Source organism: Lipophrys pholis (genome assembly GCF_963383615.2).
Source record: "Lipophrys pholis genome assembly, chromosome: 20".
Lineage (NCBI taxonomy): Eukaryota > Metazoa > Chordata > Actinopteri > Blenniiformes > Blenniidae > Lipophrys > Lipophrys pholis.
The window spans coordinates 25,446,254-25,462,196 of NC_137648.1; the positions used below are offsets into that span (position 1 = coordinate 25,446,254).

General features: G+C 47.5%; 1 protein-coding gene across 4 annotated transcripts in view; it reads left to right on the plus strand.

Moving 5' to 3' along the window:
- The window catches only part of trdmt1 (tRNA aspartic acid methyltransferase 1), a 34,401-nt gene that overhangs the window by 4,222 nt on the left and 14,236 nt on the right, over window positions 1-15,943 (plus strand). For all 4 annotated transcript variants that reach the window (XR_013936401.1, XR_013936402.1, XR_013936403.1 and 1 more), the window contains exons 4-5: window positions 2,528-2,599; window positions 6,698-6,763. Coding sequence is in view for 1 of the 4 variants with exons in the window: in XM_080489787.1 (XP_080345913.1) it covers window positions 2,528-2,599; window positions 6,698-6,763 (138 nt within the window). In the remaining 3 variants the exon portion in view is untranslated. The remainder of the gene's footprint in view (window positions 1-2,527; window positions 2,600-6,697; window positions 6,764-15,943) is intronic.

Below are 15,943 nucleotides of genomic sequence, written 5' to 3' on the forward strand. Positions count from 1 at the left end.
AGTTCCTGGTAATGTCCACAGAGGAGTTCCTGGTAATGTCCACAGCAGATTTACTGGTAATGTCCACAGAGGATTTACTGGTAATGTCCACAGTTGATTTACTGGTAATGTCCACAGAGGAGTTCCTGGTAATGTCCACAGATGATTTACTGGTAATGTCCACAGAGGAGTTCCTGGTAATGTCCACAGATGATTTACTGGTAATATCCACAGAGGAGTTCCTGGTAATGTCCACAGAGGAGTTCCTGGTAATGTCCACAGATGATTTACTGGTAATGTCCACAGAGGAGTTCCTGGTAATGTCCACAGATGATTTACTGGTAATATCCACAGAGGAGTTCCTGGTAATGTCCACAGAGGAATTCCTGGTAATGTCCACAGCTGATTTACTGGTAATGTCCACAGAGGAGTTCCTGGTAATGTCCACAGAGGAGTTCCTGGTAATGTCCACAGCTGATTTACTGGTAATGTCCACAGAGGAGTTCCTGGTAATGTCCACAGCTGATTTACTGGTAATGTCCACAGAGGAGTTCCTGGTAATGTCCACAGAGGATTTACTGGTAATGTCCACAGAGGTCACTTTGCTTTGATGCATGCTGGCGAGTTTTTAATGAAATGTTGTAAAACTTGAATAATCACACAACAATCTTGAATCATATTTATTTCAATTCAATTTCATTTGTATGCCACCAAATACAACACCGTCCTTTCAGGGCACTTTTACAGAGAAAAACCCACCGTGTCTCAGAGACACCTCCAGTACAGTACACCCCGTCCTCTCGTGGAGGTGTCTCAGAGACACCTCCAGTACAGTACACCCCGTCCTCTCGTGAGCTACGTCATACACCTTACCTTAGCAGAGTACTAATGGAAGCCGAGGCGGCCCTGAGGCAACAGCTCCGTCCAGCTCCAGCCATGATGGTCCTGGCTGGAGCTGGACGGAGGCCCACGTCGCCTGCCCATCATTGTCCCCCGCCACGGCTCGTCCCGGTGGCCGCCCCGGCACCCGCCTTAGAGACTTGGTGGAGGAGAAACCTGCAGAACCAGACTGATAAAAGAAAATACTTGGACCAACTTAACTGCTTCAATTGGTTTCACCTAAATGAATCAAGTTCTTTAAACATAAGTTAATGAATTAGATTCATTTCAAATTTAAGGTAATGAATTATTTTAAGTTCAAAGAACTTGATTCATTTAGGTGTAACCAATTGAAGCAGTTAAGTTGGTCCAAGTATTTTCTTTTATCAGTCTGGTTCTGCAGGTTTCTCCTCCTCTGAGTCTGGTTCTGCAGATTCACCTCTTTAGTCTGGTTCTTGCAGGTTCACTTCCTCTGAGTCTGGTTCTGCAGATTCACCTCTTTAGTCTGGTTCTTGCAGGTTCACTTCCTCTGAGTCTGGTTCTGCAGGTTTCTTCCTGTTAGAGGGAGTTTTTCCTTCCCACCGTCGCTCTGCTTCTCATTTGATTGTTGGATATAGCAGCACATTAACCTATTTAAGGTGCTGCTCTGGTGAGGACGGGGGAGCTGGTGAGGACTGGGGAACTGGTGAGGACTGGGGAACTGGTGAGGACGGGGGAGCTGGTGAGGACGGGGGAGCTGGTGAGGACGGGGGAGCTGGTGAGGACTGGGGAACTGGTGAGGACTGGGGAACTGGTGAGGACGGGGGAACTGGTGAGGACGAGGGAACTGGTGAGGACGGGGGAGCTGGTGAGGACTGGGGAACTGGTGAGGACGGGGAAACTGGTGAGGACGAGGGAGCTGGTGAGGACGCGGGAGCTGGTGAGGACGGGGGAACTGGTGAGGACGGGGGAGCTGGTGAGGACGGGGGAGCTGGTGAGGACGGGGGAACTGGTGAGGCCGGGGGAACTGGTGAGGACGGGGGAGCTGGTGAGGACGGGGGAGCTGGTGAGGACGAGGGAGCTGGTGAGGACGGGGGAACTGGTGAGGACGGGGGAGCTGGTGAGGATGGGGGAACTGGTGAGGACGGGGGAGCTGGTGAGGACGGGGGAGCTGGTGAGGACGGGGGAACTGTTTCGAACGCGTTCAGAGGAAACAATGACCAGGTCCACTGTGGAGATTTCCTGGGGATATGTCAATCCATTTATTTAAATGAAGTTTCCACAGTCCAAAGTTGCTGCCTGTCATCAGTCACTCAGTCCAATACTGAGTCCCTATGGTCCACATTTAATCTGTCCTCCCTACTGCCACTCTCCCTGACACGTCTCCCTGGAACGCTTCAAAACTGTGTCTGCTCCCCTGTCCTGCACACCTGGCATTGATTAGGTGGAGGCTTTCTAACCTCCACCGTGCCCTAGCTCCACCTAGTGGGCGAATATAAAACTAACCCAATGTCCAGTCATCAGGAGGACACACACAAACGGAAAGAAACAATGAACCCATGAAACATAAAAAGGCTCTTAAAATGGGTTTCTGGCTGTTAAAAGCAGCTGGAATTGACTGTGTTGTATTTGGTGCGATATAAATAAAGTTGAATTGAATTGATGGGTAGATATTTTGTATTTTATGCAGGATTGGACTTCAAGGGGACATAACAGATGCCAGAACCAAGAGTTTCCTCTACATCCTCCACCTTCTGCCCAGGTCTGCACTCCTCATTCACCTCATCGCATCACGGCTGTGTACATGAGTTTGATATCAGTAGTGTTCATGAAAACCTTTAAGTCATGGGAACCTAAAATGCGACTTCCAGGCCCTGGAAAAGTTCTGGATTTATATTTTTGGGAAAGTTATGGAAATGCAGATGCCACATAAATGATCTATGTATACAGCTCTGATCGTTTTGTAGTGGTCTCTTAATTATTTCCAGTTTCTCTGATTTTACTACTTCCTGGTATGTGTTTGAGTAAAATGAACATTTCTGTTTAACTTTATAAACTAGACAACTTTTCACCTGAATCCCAAATAAGAATCTTGTCATTTAGAACTTTTATTAGCAGAAAATGAGAAATGGTCCCAATAACACAGTTGATGCAATGTTTTCACACCTCAAATAATGAGAAGAAAACCAGATCCTATTCATTTAAAAACAAAACAATACGAATGTTTTCACTCAGGAAGAGTTCAGAAATACACATTTGGTGGAATCAGCCTGATTTTGAATCCCAGCTGTCATGGTTCTTGTCATGCTCTCCACCAGTCTGTCATGGTTCCTGTCATGCTCTCCATCAGGCTGTCATGGTTCCTGTCATGCTCTCCACCAGTCTGTCATGGTTCCTGTCATGCTCTCCACCAGTCTGTCATGGTTCCTGTCATGCTCTCCACCAGTCTGTCATGGTTCCTGTCATGCTCTCCACCAGGCTGTCATGGTTCCTGTCATGCTCTCCACCAGTCTGTCATGGTTCCTGTCATGCTCTCCATCAGGCTGTCATGGTTCTTGTCATGCTCTCCACCAGTCTGTCATGCTCTCCATCAGGCTGTCATGGTTCTTGTCATGCTCTCCACCAGTCTGTCATGGTTCCTGTCATGCTCTCCACCAGTCTGTCATGGTTCCTGTCATGCTCTCCACCAGTCTGTCATGGTTCCTGTCATGCTCTCCATCAGGCTGTCATGGTTCCTGTCATGCTCTCCACCAGTCTGTCATGGTTCCTGTCATGCTCTCCACCAGTCTGTCATGCTCTCCACCAGTCTGTCATGGTTCCTGTCATGCTCTCCACCAGTCTGTCATGGTTCCTGTCATGCTCTCCACCAGTCTGTCATGCTCTCCACCAGTCTGTCATGGTTCCTGTCATGCTCTCCACCAGTCTGTCATGGTTCTTGTCATGCTCTCCATCAGGCTGTCATGGTTCCTGTCATGCTCTCCATCAGGCTGTCATGGTTCCTGTCATGCTCTCCACCAGTCTGTCATGGTTCCTGTCATGCTCTCCACCAGTCTGTCATGCTCTCCACCAGTCTGTCATGGTTCCTGTCATGTCATCAGGAACCATGACAGCCTGATGGAGAGCATGACAGGAACCATGACAGCCTGATGGAGAGCATGACAAGAACCATGACAGCCTGATGGAGAGCATAACAAGAACCATGACATACTGATGGAGAGCATGACAAGAACCATGACAGACTGGAGAGCATGACAAGAACCATGACAGACTGGTGGAGAGCATGACAAGAACCATGAAAGCCTGGTGGAGAGCATGACAGGAACCATGACAGACTGGTGGAGAGCATGACCAGAACCATGACAGACTGGAGAGCATGACAAGAACCATGACAGCCCAATGGAGAGCATGACAAGAACCATGACAGACTAGTGGAGAGCATGACAGGAACCATGACAGACTGGTGGAGAGCATGACAGACTGGTGGAGAGCATGACAGGAACCATGACAGCCTGATGGAGAGCATGACAGGAACCATGACAGACTGGTGGAGAGAATGACAGCCTGGTGGAGAGCATGACAGACTGGTGGAGAGCATGACAGGAACCATGACAGCCTGATGGAGAGAATGACAGGAACCATGACAGACTGGTGGAGAGCATGACAGCCTGGTGGAGAGCATGACAGACTGGTGGAGAGCATGACAGGAACCATGAAAGCCTGGTGGAGAGCATGACAGACTGGTGGAGAGCATGACAGGAACCATGACAGACTGGTGGAGAGCATGACAGGAACCATGACAGACTGGTGGAGAGCATGACAAGAACCATGACAGCCTGATGGAGAGCATGACAGGAACCATGACAGACTGGTGGAGAGCATGACAGGAACCATGACAGACTGGTGGAGAGCATGACAGGAACCATGACAGACTGGTGGAGAGCATGACAAGAACCATGACAGACTGGTGGAGAGCATGACAGGAACCATGACAGACTGGAGAGCATGACAGGAACCATGACAGACTGGTGGAGAGCATGACAAGAACCATGACAGACTAGTGGAGAGCATGACAGGAACCATGACAGACTGGTGGAGAGCATGACAAGAACCATGACAGCCCAATGGAGAGCATGACAAGAACCATGACAGACTAGTGGAGAGCATGACAGGAACCATGACAGACTGGTGGAGAGCATGACAGACTGGTGGAGAGCATGACAGGAACCATGACAGCCTGATGGAGAGCATGACAGGAACCATGACAGACTGGTGGAGAGAATGACGGCCTGGTGGAGAGCATGACAGGAACCATGACAGCCTGATGGAGAGCATGACAGGAACCATGACAGACTGGTGGAGAGCATGACAGGAACCATGACAGACTGGTGGAGAGCATGACAGGAACCATGACAGACTGGTGGAGAGCATGACAGACTGGTGGAGAGCATGACAGGAACCATGACAGACTGGTGGAGAGCATGACAGGAACCATGACAGCCTGATGGAGAGCATGACAGGAACCATGACAGCCTGATGGAGAGCATGACAAGAACCATGACAGACTGGTGGAGAGCATGACAAGAACCATGACAGACTGGTGGAGAGCATGACAGGAACCATGACAGACTGGTGGAGAGCATGACAGGAACCATGACAGACTGGTGGAGAGCATGACAGACTGGTGGAGAGCATGACAGGAACCATGACAGACTGGTGGAGAGCATGACAGGAACCATGACAGCCTGATGGAGAGCATGACAGGAACCATGACAGCCTGATGGAGAGCATGACAAGAACCATGACAGACTGGTGGAGAGCATGACAGGAACCATGACAGACTGGTGGAGAGCATGACAGACTGGTGGAGAGCATGACAGGAACCATGACAGACTGGTGGAGAGCATGACAGGAACCATGACAGACTGGTGGAGAGCATGACAGACTGGTGGAGAGCATGACAGGAACCATGACAGACTGGTGGAGAGCATGACAGGAACCATGACAGCCTGATGGAGAGCATGACAGGAACCATGACAGACTGGTGGAGAGCATGACAGGAACCATGACAGACTGGTGGAGAGCATGACAGGAACCATGACAGACTGGTGGAGAGCATGACAAGAACCATGACAGCCTGATGGAGAGCATGACAGACTGGTGGAGAGCATGACAAGAACCATGACAGCCTGATGGAGAGCATGACAGGAACCATGACAGACTGGTGGAGAGCATGACAGGAACCATGACAGCCTGGTGGAGAGCATGACAGGAACCATGACAGACTGGTGGAGAGCATGACAGGAACCATGACAGACTGGTGGAGAGCATGACAGGAACCATGACAGCTGGGATTCAAAATCAGGCTGATTCCACCAAATGTGTATTTCTGAACTCTTCCTGAGTGAAAACATTCGTATTGTTTTGTTTTTAAATGAATAGGATCTGGTTTTCTTCTCATTATTTGAGGTGTGAAAACATTGCATCAACTGTGTTATTGGGACCATTTCTCATTTTCTGCTAATAAAAGTTCTAAATGACAAGATTCTTATTTGGGATTCAGGTGAAAAGTTGTCTAGTTTATAAAGTTAAACAGAAATGTTCATTTTACTCAAACACATACCAGGAAGTAGTAAAATCAGAGAAACTGATCATTTTGCAGTGGTCTCTTCATTTTTTCCAGGTGTGTGTGTTTATATATGTATATTGTGTGTATAATGTGTGTGTGTGTGTGTGTGTGTGTGTGTGTGTGTGTGTGTGTGTGTGTGTGTGTGTGTGTGTGTGTGTGTGTGTGTGTGTGTGTGTGTGTGTGTGTGTGTGTGTGTGTGTGTGTGTGTGTGTGTGTGTGTGTGTGTGTGTCCAGGCTCTGCAGGCGGCCTCGCTTCATCCTCCTGGAGAACGTCAAAGGCTTTGAAACATCTTCTGCCAGGTAACCAGACAGGTTGCTCAGTTTCATCCAAAGGTCTTGAGCACTGTTTGGACTCAACACCTCATCATCTGGAGGAACCCTGGAGATCATATATATAAATATATATATATAAAGTCTCTACAGCATGAACGTCCACTTCAGAGTCCAGTTCTGGGCGACATTATCCTTAAGAGCAGTTTGGGGGGAAACCTGGTCTGATGAGGAGGGATGACATACGTCCCTCTTTGGGTGGAGGTGCTCTTATCTAGAACTATGGCAGATTTAGTTACATCCTTAAATAAAACGCGAGGGTTAAGGTTGGCCTTAACGCTCGTGCACTCTTCTGTGGGAGACCTTTAGCATTCATGTTGATGTTGACGATGAGCCTCAACATTGTATTGAGTTCATTATGAGACACAATCAGATTTTCACACAAGGTAATTAAATCTCCTCATTATTTCTTCACACCCTTCATCTTGTTCTCACTTATGGTATTTGTGGCAGTATCTCTGTCAGTGTCTCTCTGTCAGTGTCTCTCTGTCAGTGTCTCTGTCAGTGTCTCTCAGTCAGTGTCTCTCAGTCAGTGTCTCTGTCAGTGTCTCTCTGTCAGTGTTTCTCAGTCAGTGTCTCTGTCAGTGTCTCTCTGTCAGTGTCTCTGTCAGTGTCTCTCAGTCAGTGTCTCTCTGTCAGTGTTTCTCAGTCAGTGTCTCTGTCAGTGTCTCTCTGTCAGTGTCTCTGTCAGTGTCTCTGTCAGTGTCTCTCTGTCAGTGTCTCTCAGTCAGTGTCTCTGTCAGTGTTTCTCAGTCATTGTCTCTGTCAGTGTCTCTCAGTCAGTGTTTCTCAGTCATTGTCTCTGTCAGTGTCTCTCAGTCAGTGTCTCTCAGTCTGTCTCTCAGTCAGTGTCTCTCTGTCAGTGTCTCTCTGTCAGTGTCTCTCAGTCAGTGTTTCTCAGTCAGTGTTTCTCAGTCAGTGTCTCTGTCAGTGTCTCTGTCAGTGTCTCTGTCAGTGTCTCTCAGTCAGTGTTTATCTGTCAGTGTTTCTCAGTCAGTGTCTCTGTCAGTGTTTCTCAGTCAGTGTTTCTCAGTCAGTGTCTCTGTCAGTGTTTCTCAGTCAGTGTCTCTGTCAGTGTTTCTCAGTCAGTGTCTCTCAGTCAGTGTTTCTCAGTCAGTGTTTCTCAGTCAGTGTCTCTGTCAGTGTTTCTCAGTCAGTGTCTCTCAGTCAGTGTTTATCTGTCAGTGTTTCTCAGTCAGTGTCTCTCAGTCAGTGTCTCTCAGTCAGTGTTTATCTGTCAGTGTTTCTCAGTCAGTGTTTCTCAGTCAGTGTCTCTGTCAGTGTTTCTCAGTCAGTGTTTCTCAGTCAGTGTTTCTCAGTCAGTGTCTCTGTCAGTGTTTCTCAGTCAGTGTCTCTGTCAGTGTCTCTGTCAGTGTTTCTCAGTCAGTGTCTCTCAGTCAGTGTTTATCTGTCAGTGTTTCTCAGTCAGTGTCTCTGTCAGTGTCTCTGTCAGTGTTTCTCAGTCAGTGTCTCTCAGTCAGTGTTTCTCTGTCAGTGTTTCTCAGTCAGTGTCTCTGTCAGTGTTTCTCAGTCAGTGTCTCTGTCAGTGTTTCTCAGTCAGTGTCTCTCAGTCAGTGTTTATCTGTCAGTGTTTCTCAGTCAGTGTCTCTCAGTCAGTGTTTATCTGTCAGTGTTTCTCAGTCAGTGTCTCTGTCAGTGTTTCTCAGTCAGTGTTTCTCAGTCAGTGTTTCTCAGTCAGTGTCTCTGTCAGTGTCTCTGTCAGTGTTTCTCAGTCAGTGTCTCTCAGTCAGTGTTTCTCTGTCAGTGTTTCTCAGTCAGTGTCTCTGTCAGTGTTTCTCAGTCAGTGTCTCTGTCAGTGTTTCTCAGTCAGTGTCTCTCAGTCAGTGTTTATCTGTCAGTGTTTCTCAGTCAGTGTCTCTGTCAGTGTTTATCTGTCAGTGTTTCTCAGTCAGTGTCTCTGTCAGTGTTTCTCAGTCAGTGTCTCTGTCAGTGTTTCTCAGTCAGTGTCTCAGTCAGTGTCTCTGTCAGTGTCTCTCAGTCAGTGTCTCTGTCAGTGTCTCTCTGTCAGTGTCTCTCTCTCAGTGTCTCTCAGTCAGTGTCTCTCTGTCTGTGTCTCTCGGTCAGTGTCTCTCTGTCTCCCAGTCAGTGTTTCTCAGTCAGTGTCTCTCTGTCTCTCAGTCAGTGTTTCTCTGTCTCCCAGTCAGTGTCTCTCAGTCAGTGTCTCTCTGTCTCTCAGTCAGTGTTTCTCTGTCTCTCAGTCAGTGTTTCTCAGTCAGTGTCTCTCTGTCTCCCAGTCAGTGTCTCTCAGTCAGTGTCTCTCTGTCTCTCAGTCAGTGTTTCTCTGTCTCTGTCAGTGTCTCTCAGTCAGTGTCTCTCTGTCTCTCAGTCAGTGTCTCTCTGTCTCCCAGTCAGTGTCTCTCAGTCAGTGTCTCTCTGTCTCTCAGTCAGTGTTTCTCTGTCTCTGTCAGTGTCTCTCAGTCAATGTCTCTCTGTCTCTCAGTCAATGTCTCTCAGTCAGTGTTTCTCTGTCTCTGTCAGTGTCTCTCTGTCTCTCAGTCAGTGTCTCTCGGTCAGTTTCTCTCTGTCTCCCAGTCAGTGTATCTCTGTCTCTCAGTCAGTGTCTCTCGGTCAGTGTCTCTCTGTCAGTGTCTCTCTGTCTCCCAGTCAGTGTATTTCGGTCAGTGTCTCTCTGTTTCTCAGTCAGTGTCTCTCGGTCAGTGTCTCTCTGTCAGTGTCTCTCTGTCTCCCAGTCAGTGTCTTTCGGTCAGTGTCTCTCTGTCTCCCAGTCAGTGTCTCTTGGTCAGTGTGAACAAGCTGTAAACAAAGTCTATGTCTTGGCAGCTGCTGAGTTCACTGGTAGACAGAAATACAGAACAATAAGTCAAACAATAGTACTGTTCTGTCTTACCTGTGAAGAGTACCCCCCGAGCCCTGCTTCCTACAGTCCATCGATCTGTAGAGGATTACTCCACCCGGTGCTCTGGTGTCTTGGATTCTCTGCTGCTGCAGTTTGTGTTTACAGGCTTGACAAGATGGCCGCCGTATTTCCTGCTCCACGGCAGCCAATGCGTCTACTCTATATTATGTCTATGGTTCTCAGTGCTGCCCCCTGCACAATCCTAGGTTTTCTACAGAACACTTGGTTCTCAGTACTCCCCCCTGCAGGGTTAGGGTTAGGGTTTTTTAACAGTAGGATGGAGGCAGAGCTTCCAGCTTTCAGGCTCCTCTCTTGAGGAAGCAGCTCCCAGGTTCAGTAGGGAAGCTGAAACTGTCTCTACTTCTAAGGCCGTACTTAAGACTTTTCTATTTACTAAAGCTTACAGTTAGCACTGTTTCAAGACCCCCCCCACACACACACACACATCTCTCTCTACCTCTCTCGCTACCTCCCCTTCCCCGAACCAGGGTCTGTATCCCTCCGTCCCCTAATCTATCTGTCTGTCCTCTCCTCTATCCTCCCACCTCTGTCTGGTTCTGGTTCACTTTTCTATTAACTCCACTGAACTTGATTTATCGGCGGGGTTTACAGTAGCCACTGCCACCAAACACCATCACCTCTGTTTTTGTTTTTCTTTAAATGTCATGGTGTTCAAGGCCATCCAGGTTATAGTGTCATCAAGACGTAGCAACGGAGGCGTCAGCGAGAAGACATCTTTCTTCTTTAATGGGACATATACTTGGCTATCGTCCATGTATCAGTGGAACAAGCTGCTGTACCTTCTAAGAACAGAACCCAGTGGCAGTAAGGAGAGTGAAAAAAGCAGGGGCCCTAAAAGTGAGCCCTGTGGAACCCCTTATGAAAGAGGAGAGGAGGAAGATCCAGAGCCAGCAAAGCCAACACGTATGGAGCTAGGAAAGGAGCTACACCTTGAAGGTGCATTACCACAGGTGCCCACCAGGTGCTGCTGCCTGGATTTCTCAAAAAGAAGAAAAAAGAACAGAAAATGATGTTCTGGTCCACTTTGTTATTGCAGCGGTTAGATCCAGCAGAACAGGAACCACGGGATCATCAGCATCATTATCCAGGATGACATCATTTTAAAAACCCTGAGCAATGCTGCCTCGCGCTACCCAGGGATTTTAAACCGGACTGAAGACTTCCGGTTTGGCGAGTGTGGAGTCGGACGTGTTTCCCTCCAGCTCCCGCTACCTTCAACATTAAAAACCCGCCTTTGTAACACTCCGACCTTCTCTCGCGACTGAATGTTGTTTTTCTCTTTGCTGGTTAGTAGTTTTTGCCCGGCCATGCCACCTGAAGTCGCTAAGGCGAGCGAGAAACCCAAGCCGGCGGCTGTTGCAGCTACTAGCAACATTAGCAAAGTGGCTTTAATAGCCTCGTTAGCCGAACTCAAGACGTCCATGCTAGCTGAGATTAAAAAATCATGAAGTGAACGGGAAATTGGACGGGCTCCAGGAGACTGTTGACACTCGTGGCGAGCGCCTGAACTCCCTGGAAGACAACGCAGAGACGTCTCACCCAGGCCTCGCTGAAGCAGAGACATTCTGACGCTGCCAGGCTAAACTCAAGGCTCGCCCAGATGGAGGGAAGAAGCAGGAGGAACAACATCCGTCTTATTGGTCTCCCCCAGGGGATTGCAGGTCCACAACCCAGTCCATTTTTTTTTTCCCCTCACCCCCGGAGCTGGACGGTGCGCACCGCCCAGGGTCGGACGCTTTCCCCTCACCCCCGGAGCTGGACGGTGCGCACCGCAGCCGAGCCCCCAAGCCGGGACCTGGAGACACGCCTCGGCCAGTCATCATCTGTTTTCATTGGTACCAAAACAAGGAACTGGTGATACGGGAGGCAAGGAAGAGGGGCGATTTGAGGTTCCAGAATAACCCATTCAGGATCTACGAGGACTACAGCCCTGACGTGGTTAGTCAAAGGAAGAAATACGCGTCGGTAATGTCAGAACTATATAAGATGGGACTGAACCCTGCCCTGCTGTTCCCTGCGCGGCTCCATATTACCAACGCTGACGGCACTCGCACCGTGTTCAGCTCTGTGGCAGAAGCCGAGAAGTTTGCTGAGGACTTTCAGAACTCCTGACTGGTTAGTCTTGATAGTATATATGACTGCTTCACTTCCAAGAGGTGGGTACTGTACCGTGTTGTACATGAACGTTGTGTTTACCTCTGCCATGTTCACTGTTTGATAAGGACATGCTTTGAAATGGGCACTTTACGTTGGTGATGAGGATACGATCTGTTATGTGGTGGGTTTTATCTCACATCTGACTAAGTGGGATAGAGGGACTTATCTTATGGGTAAACTAGTTAGGCAAGTAGTACAGTTAGTTAGGGTCGGTGTGCTGTTTGTTCAAGCAGCTAGGGTCACCCGGGGGTTTGGGGGAGGGGCACCTTGTTTCACTGTCTCTGTGAATGCACCAAAGTGTTGTAATTTCCTTTTTTTCTCTTTGTGTCCATCTTTTGGTATGCAGCCAGAAGATCCGGGGCTTTAATGTTGTATAAAAAGATGATTAACGAGTGGATCTTTTTTCTAACCTCTGGATTTTTGATTAGATTTAAATGGCTGGCTCGTTTAATATGGTCACCTGGAATGTTGAACCATCCAGTTAAGAGGAAGAAGGCCCTGATACACCTGAAAACTTTAGGTGCAGCAATAACATTTATTCAAGAAACACACCAAGAATTCAGACAATGCTCGGCTGAAATGTGGATGGTGGGACAGCTCTTTCATTCAACTTCAAACCTTAGAATGGGAATGTTATTTTAGCCAACATTGATGCTCCAAACTGTGATGACCCTCAGTTTTTTTTCCGTGTCAGCTCACAATCAGCTTCCTTGCTTAAATTCACACCTGCTGATTATGGGAGGGGACTTTAATTCAAGTCTGGACCCCGGGGTGGGTAGGTCATCTTTTAGGCCGGGATATGCAACATGTAAACCTGTTTCTTATATACAGTCATTTCTTTCCACTTATGGCATTTCAGATATATGGCGCTTTTTACACCCAAATGACAGGCTATACTCTTTCTCTTCATGTGCTCATCAAACCTATAGCAGAATTGATAACGTTTTCATTGATAATACATTCACAGCGGCGGTTCAGTCATGTGACTACCACCCTATGGTAGGGTCAGACCTCCTCTTTTACTTAATCTGAACATCCCTGATGCTGTAACGCCCAGACGGATGTGGAGATTTAACTCTCTACTGCTATCTGATGAATACTTTCTGAACTTCATGTCCGACCAAATCTCTCTGTTTTTGGATATTAAAATGACACCAGATGTTTCCATGGCGACTGTCTGGGAGGCCCTTAAGGCGTATCTAAGAGGCCAGATAATATCATATATGGCCAAAAAAGAAAAGACTCAAAATCAAAACAAGTGGAGTTGGAAGAACAAATAGCTGATTTAGAGAAGAAGAATGCACAAACTCCTCCAGATCTGTACAAAGAACGTTTAAAGCTAATCACAGAATATGACATACTTAACTCACACACTATTGAAAATCAGATCGGAGTAATATTTATGAGCACGGAGACAGAGCAGACCCCGGCCAGCTCAGCTGGTAGAGCATGAGCCTCTCAGTCTCAAGGTAGAGGGTTCATGTCCCACGCCGGGCGCCACCTTCCTGTGGGCTCTCCACCTTCCTGTGGGCTCTCCACCTTCCTGTGGGCTCTCCACCTTCCTGTGGGCTCTCCACCTGCAGGAAGGTTCTTAATGGGTCAATGTGATCTGGGTGACGGTGCTCAGACTGTCACCCCCACCACCTGGGAACGGGTAAGAGGGAGAAGATTGATGGGTGGATGGATAGATGGAGTGATGGATGGATGGAGACAGAGCAAGGGAGGTTCTAGCAAGACAGCTGAAAGGTTCCAGGGCCAAGCAAATAATTAAAGGGGTGAAATCCCAGGACGGCCAGATTGTCACTGACCAGTTTAAATGATGCATTTCAATGCTACTTCCACGATCTTTACAGCTCTAATAATTCTTGTGGTCCTTCCTCCTCATTACTTCTTTAGAGATTTGCCTATTCCAACTTGGTCTCCAGATCAGGTCACTGCCTTGGATGCACCAATACAGTTGCAGGAGATTGAGGAGGCAATCAAGTCTTTACAACCCAGAAACCCCCTGGTCCTGATGCTTTGCCCAGTGAGTTTTACGCAGCGTTTCTAAACAATTAACACCTGTTTTAGCAGCAGCAGCGTAGACTCTCTAAATAAGTGGACCCCCCCTGACACTTTGAATCAGACTTGTACCGCTCCCCAAAAAAGATAAAAATCCTTTAGAGTGTGCGTCTTACAGACAAGTCTCACTTTTAAACTGTGATTGTAAAATTCTGGCCAAAATATTGCGCCTTCGTCTGGAAGGGGTTTTGCCCCATATTGTATCATCAGAGCAGACTGGTTTTGTGAAAGACAGGTGCTCCTATTTCAGTGTACGTAGTTTGTTTAATATCACATACACTCTGTGCCAGACTGACTCTGAATGCCTTCTTTCTATGGATACAGAGAAGGCATTCGACAGAGTAGAGCGGAACTACCTGCTTGAGAGGTTTGGGTTTGGTGATATATTCATATCATGGGTTAGACTACTGTATGCTTGCCCTTCGGCAATGGTACTAACAAATAAGCATTATCCAAAATTGTTCAGGCTCCACCATGGCCCCCGTCAGGGGGCTACCCTTCTTTTTGTGCTAGCTATCGAGCCTCTAGCCAGAGCGATAAGAAACGACCATTCTATCCATGGCATTACAAGATCCGGCACTGAACATAGATTATCATTGTATGCTGATGATCTGCTATCATTTGTGTCCAAGGCTGAGACTACTGTTCCCCTCATTCTGGAGCTTCTTGGGAGATATGGAGAACTCTCGGGGTATAAACTGAATCTACATAAGAGCGAATTATTGCCACTGAATCTGACAAACACAACATTACAAAATATTACACAAAATGGACACCTTTGTCTGTCTCGGGGTCACTGTAACAAGAAATGTTTGTGAGCTCTTTAAAAAATGTTTTGATGCACTGCAACACGAAGTTCAGCAGGACGGATCCAGCTGGTCACTCCCTCCACTCTGATTGGCTGGGAGAGTAAATGTCAAAATGTCTGTGCTCCCCAGGTATTTATATTGATTTCAGAGCCTCCCTGTCTTCATCTCCAAGGCTTATTTTAAGAAGCTTGTTTCTCGGATATTATCTTTTATTTGGAACAACATGAAGCCCCGTCTGCATAAAGAAGACCTGCAGAAGTTAAAGCAGGACGGCGGCCGAGCACTTCCAAATCTTCCATATTCCTACTGGGCTGCTGGTCTTTGTGGTCTGTCCCTTTGGGTTCATTGCTATTGTGGTAATAATGTACCAAAGTGGGTGGAGCTGGAGGAGCTTTCCTGTAGCTCCTTGTCCCTACCAGCTGGAATTGGTGCATCAATTCCACTACCTCCATACATAACATTTAATAATCCTGTTGTCCATAGTTCTGTTAAAATTGACTTACAATGTAGAAACATTTTGGTCTCCAAAGTCTGAGTCTCTCCAGTCCAACAGCATCAAACTCCTTTTTCCTTCCTTCAATGCTGGACGCCACGTTCCATGTATGGCAAAGGTTTGAAAATGTTTAAAGACCTCTAGATTGAAAACTCATTTGTTTTTTTTGAACAATTATCTGTTAAATATGATTTACCTCCTTCTCATTTTAGATACTAGCAAGTAAGGCACTTTGTTTTCGCCTCTGTCCCGGGGTTCCCAGCCAAACCTCCCTATGATGTTATTGACGAGGTGATATCGGTTCTACTATGCTACACTTGATTCCCAGTTTGGGTTCTCCTTCCATGTCTGCCATCAGAGACCTGGAGACCAGTACCAGTGAAGCAGACGGACTAAAGTTTAGAAAATGTGTGCGAGACACTCTCTTATTCAGTTTAAAGTGGTACACCCAGCTCACATTCACAATCTAAACGGGCAAGAATTTACCCTCATACTGACCCAACGTGCGACTGGTGTAAATCTGAGGAAGACACTTTAATACTTGTGTTTTGGCTTGGTCCCAAAATACAGCAGTATTGGCAGTTTATTTTCTTGTGTACTTGGTGTAAATATAACATTGGATCCCCCTTTGCTGCCTGTCGGGGTCACTGGTGAGGGGTGAGGACTGCCTGTTGGGGTCACTGGTGAGGGGTGAGGACTGCCTGTCGGGGTCACTAGTGAGGGGTGGGGTC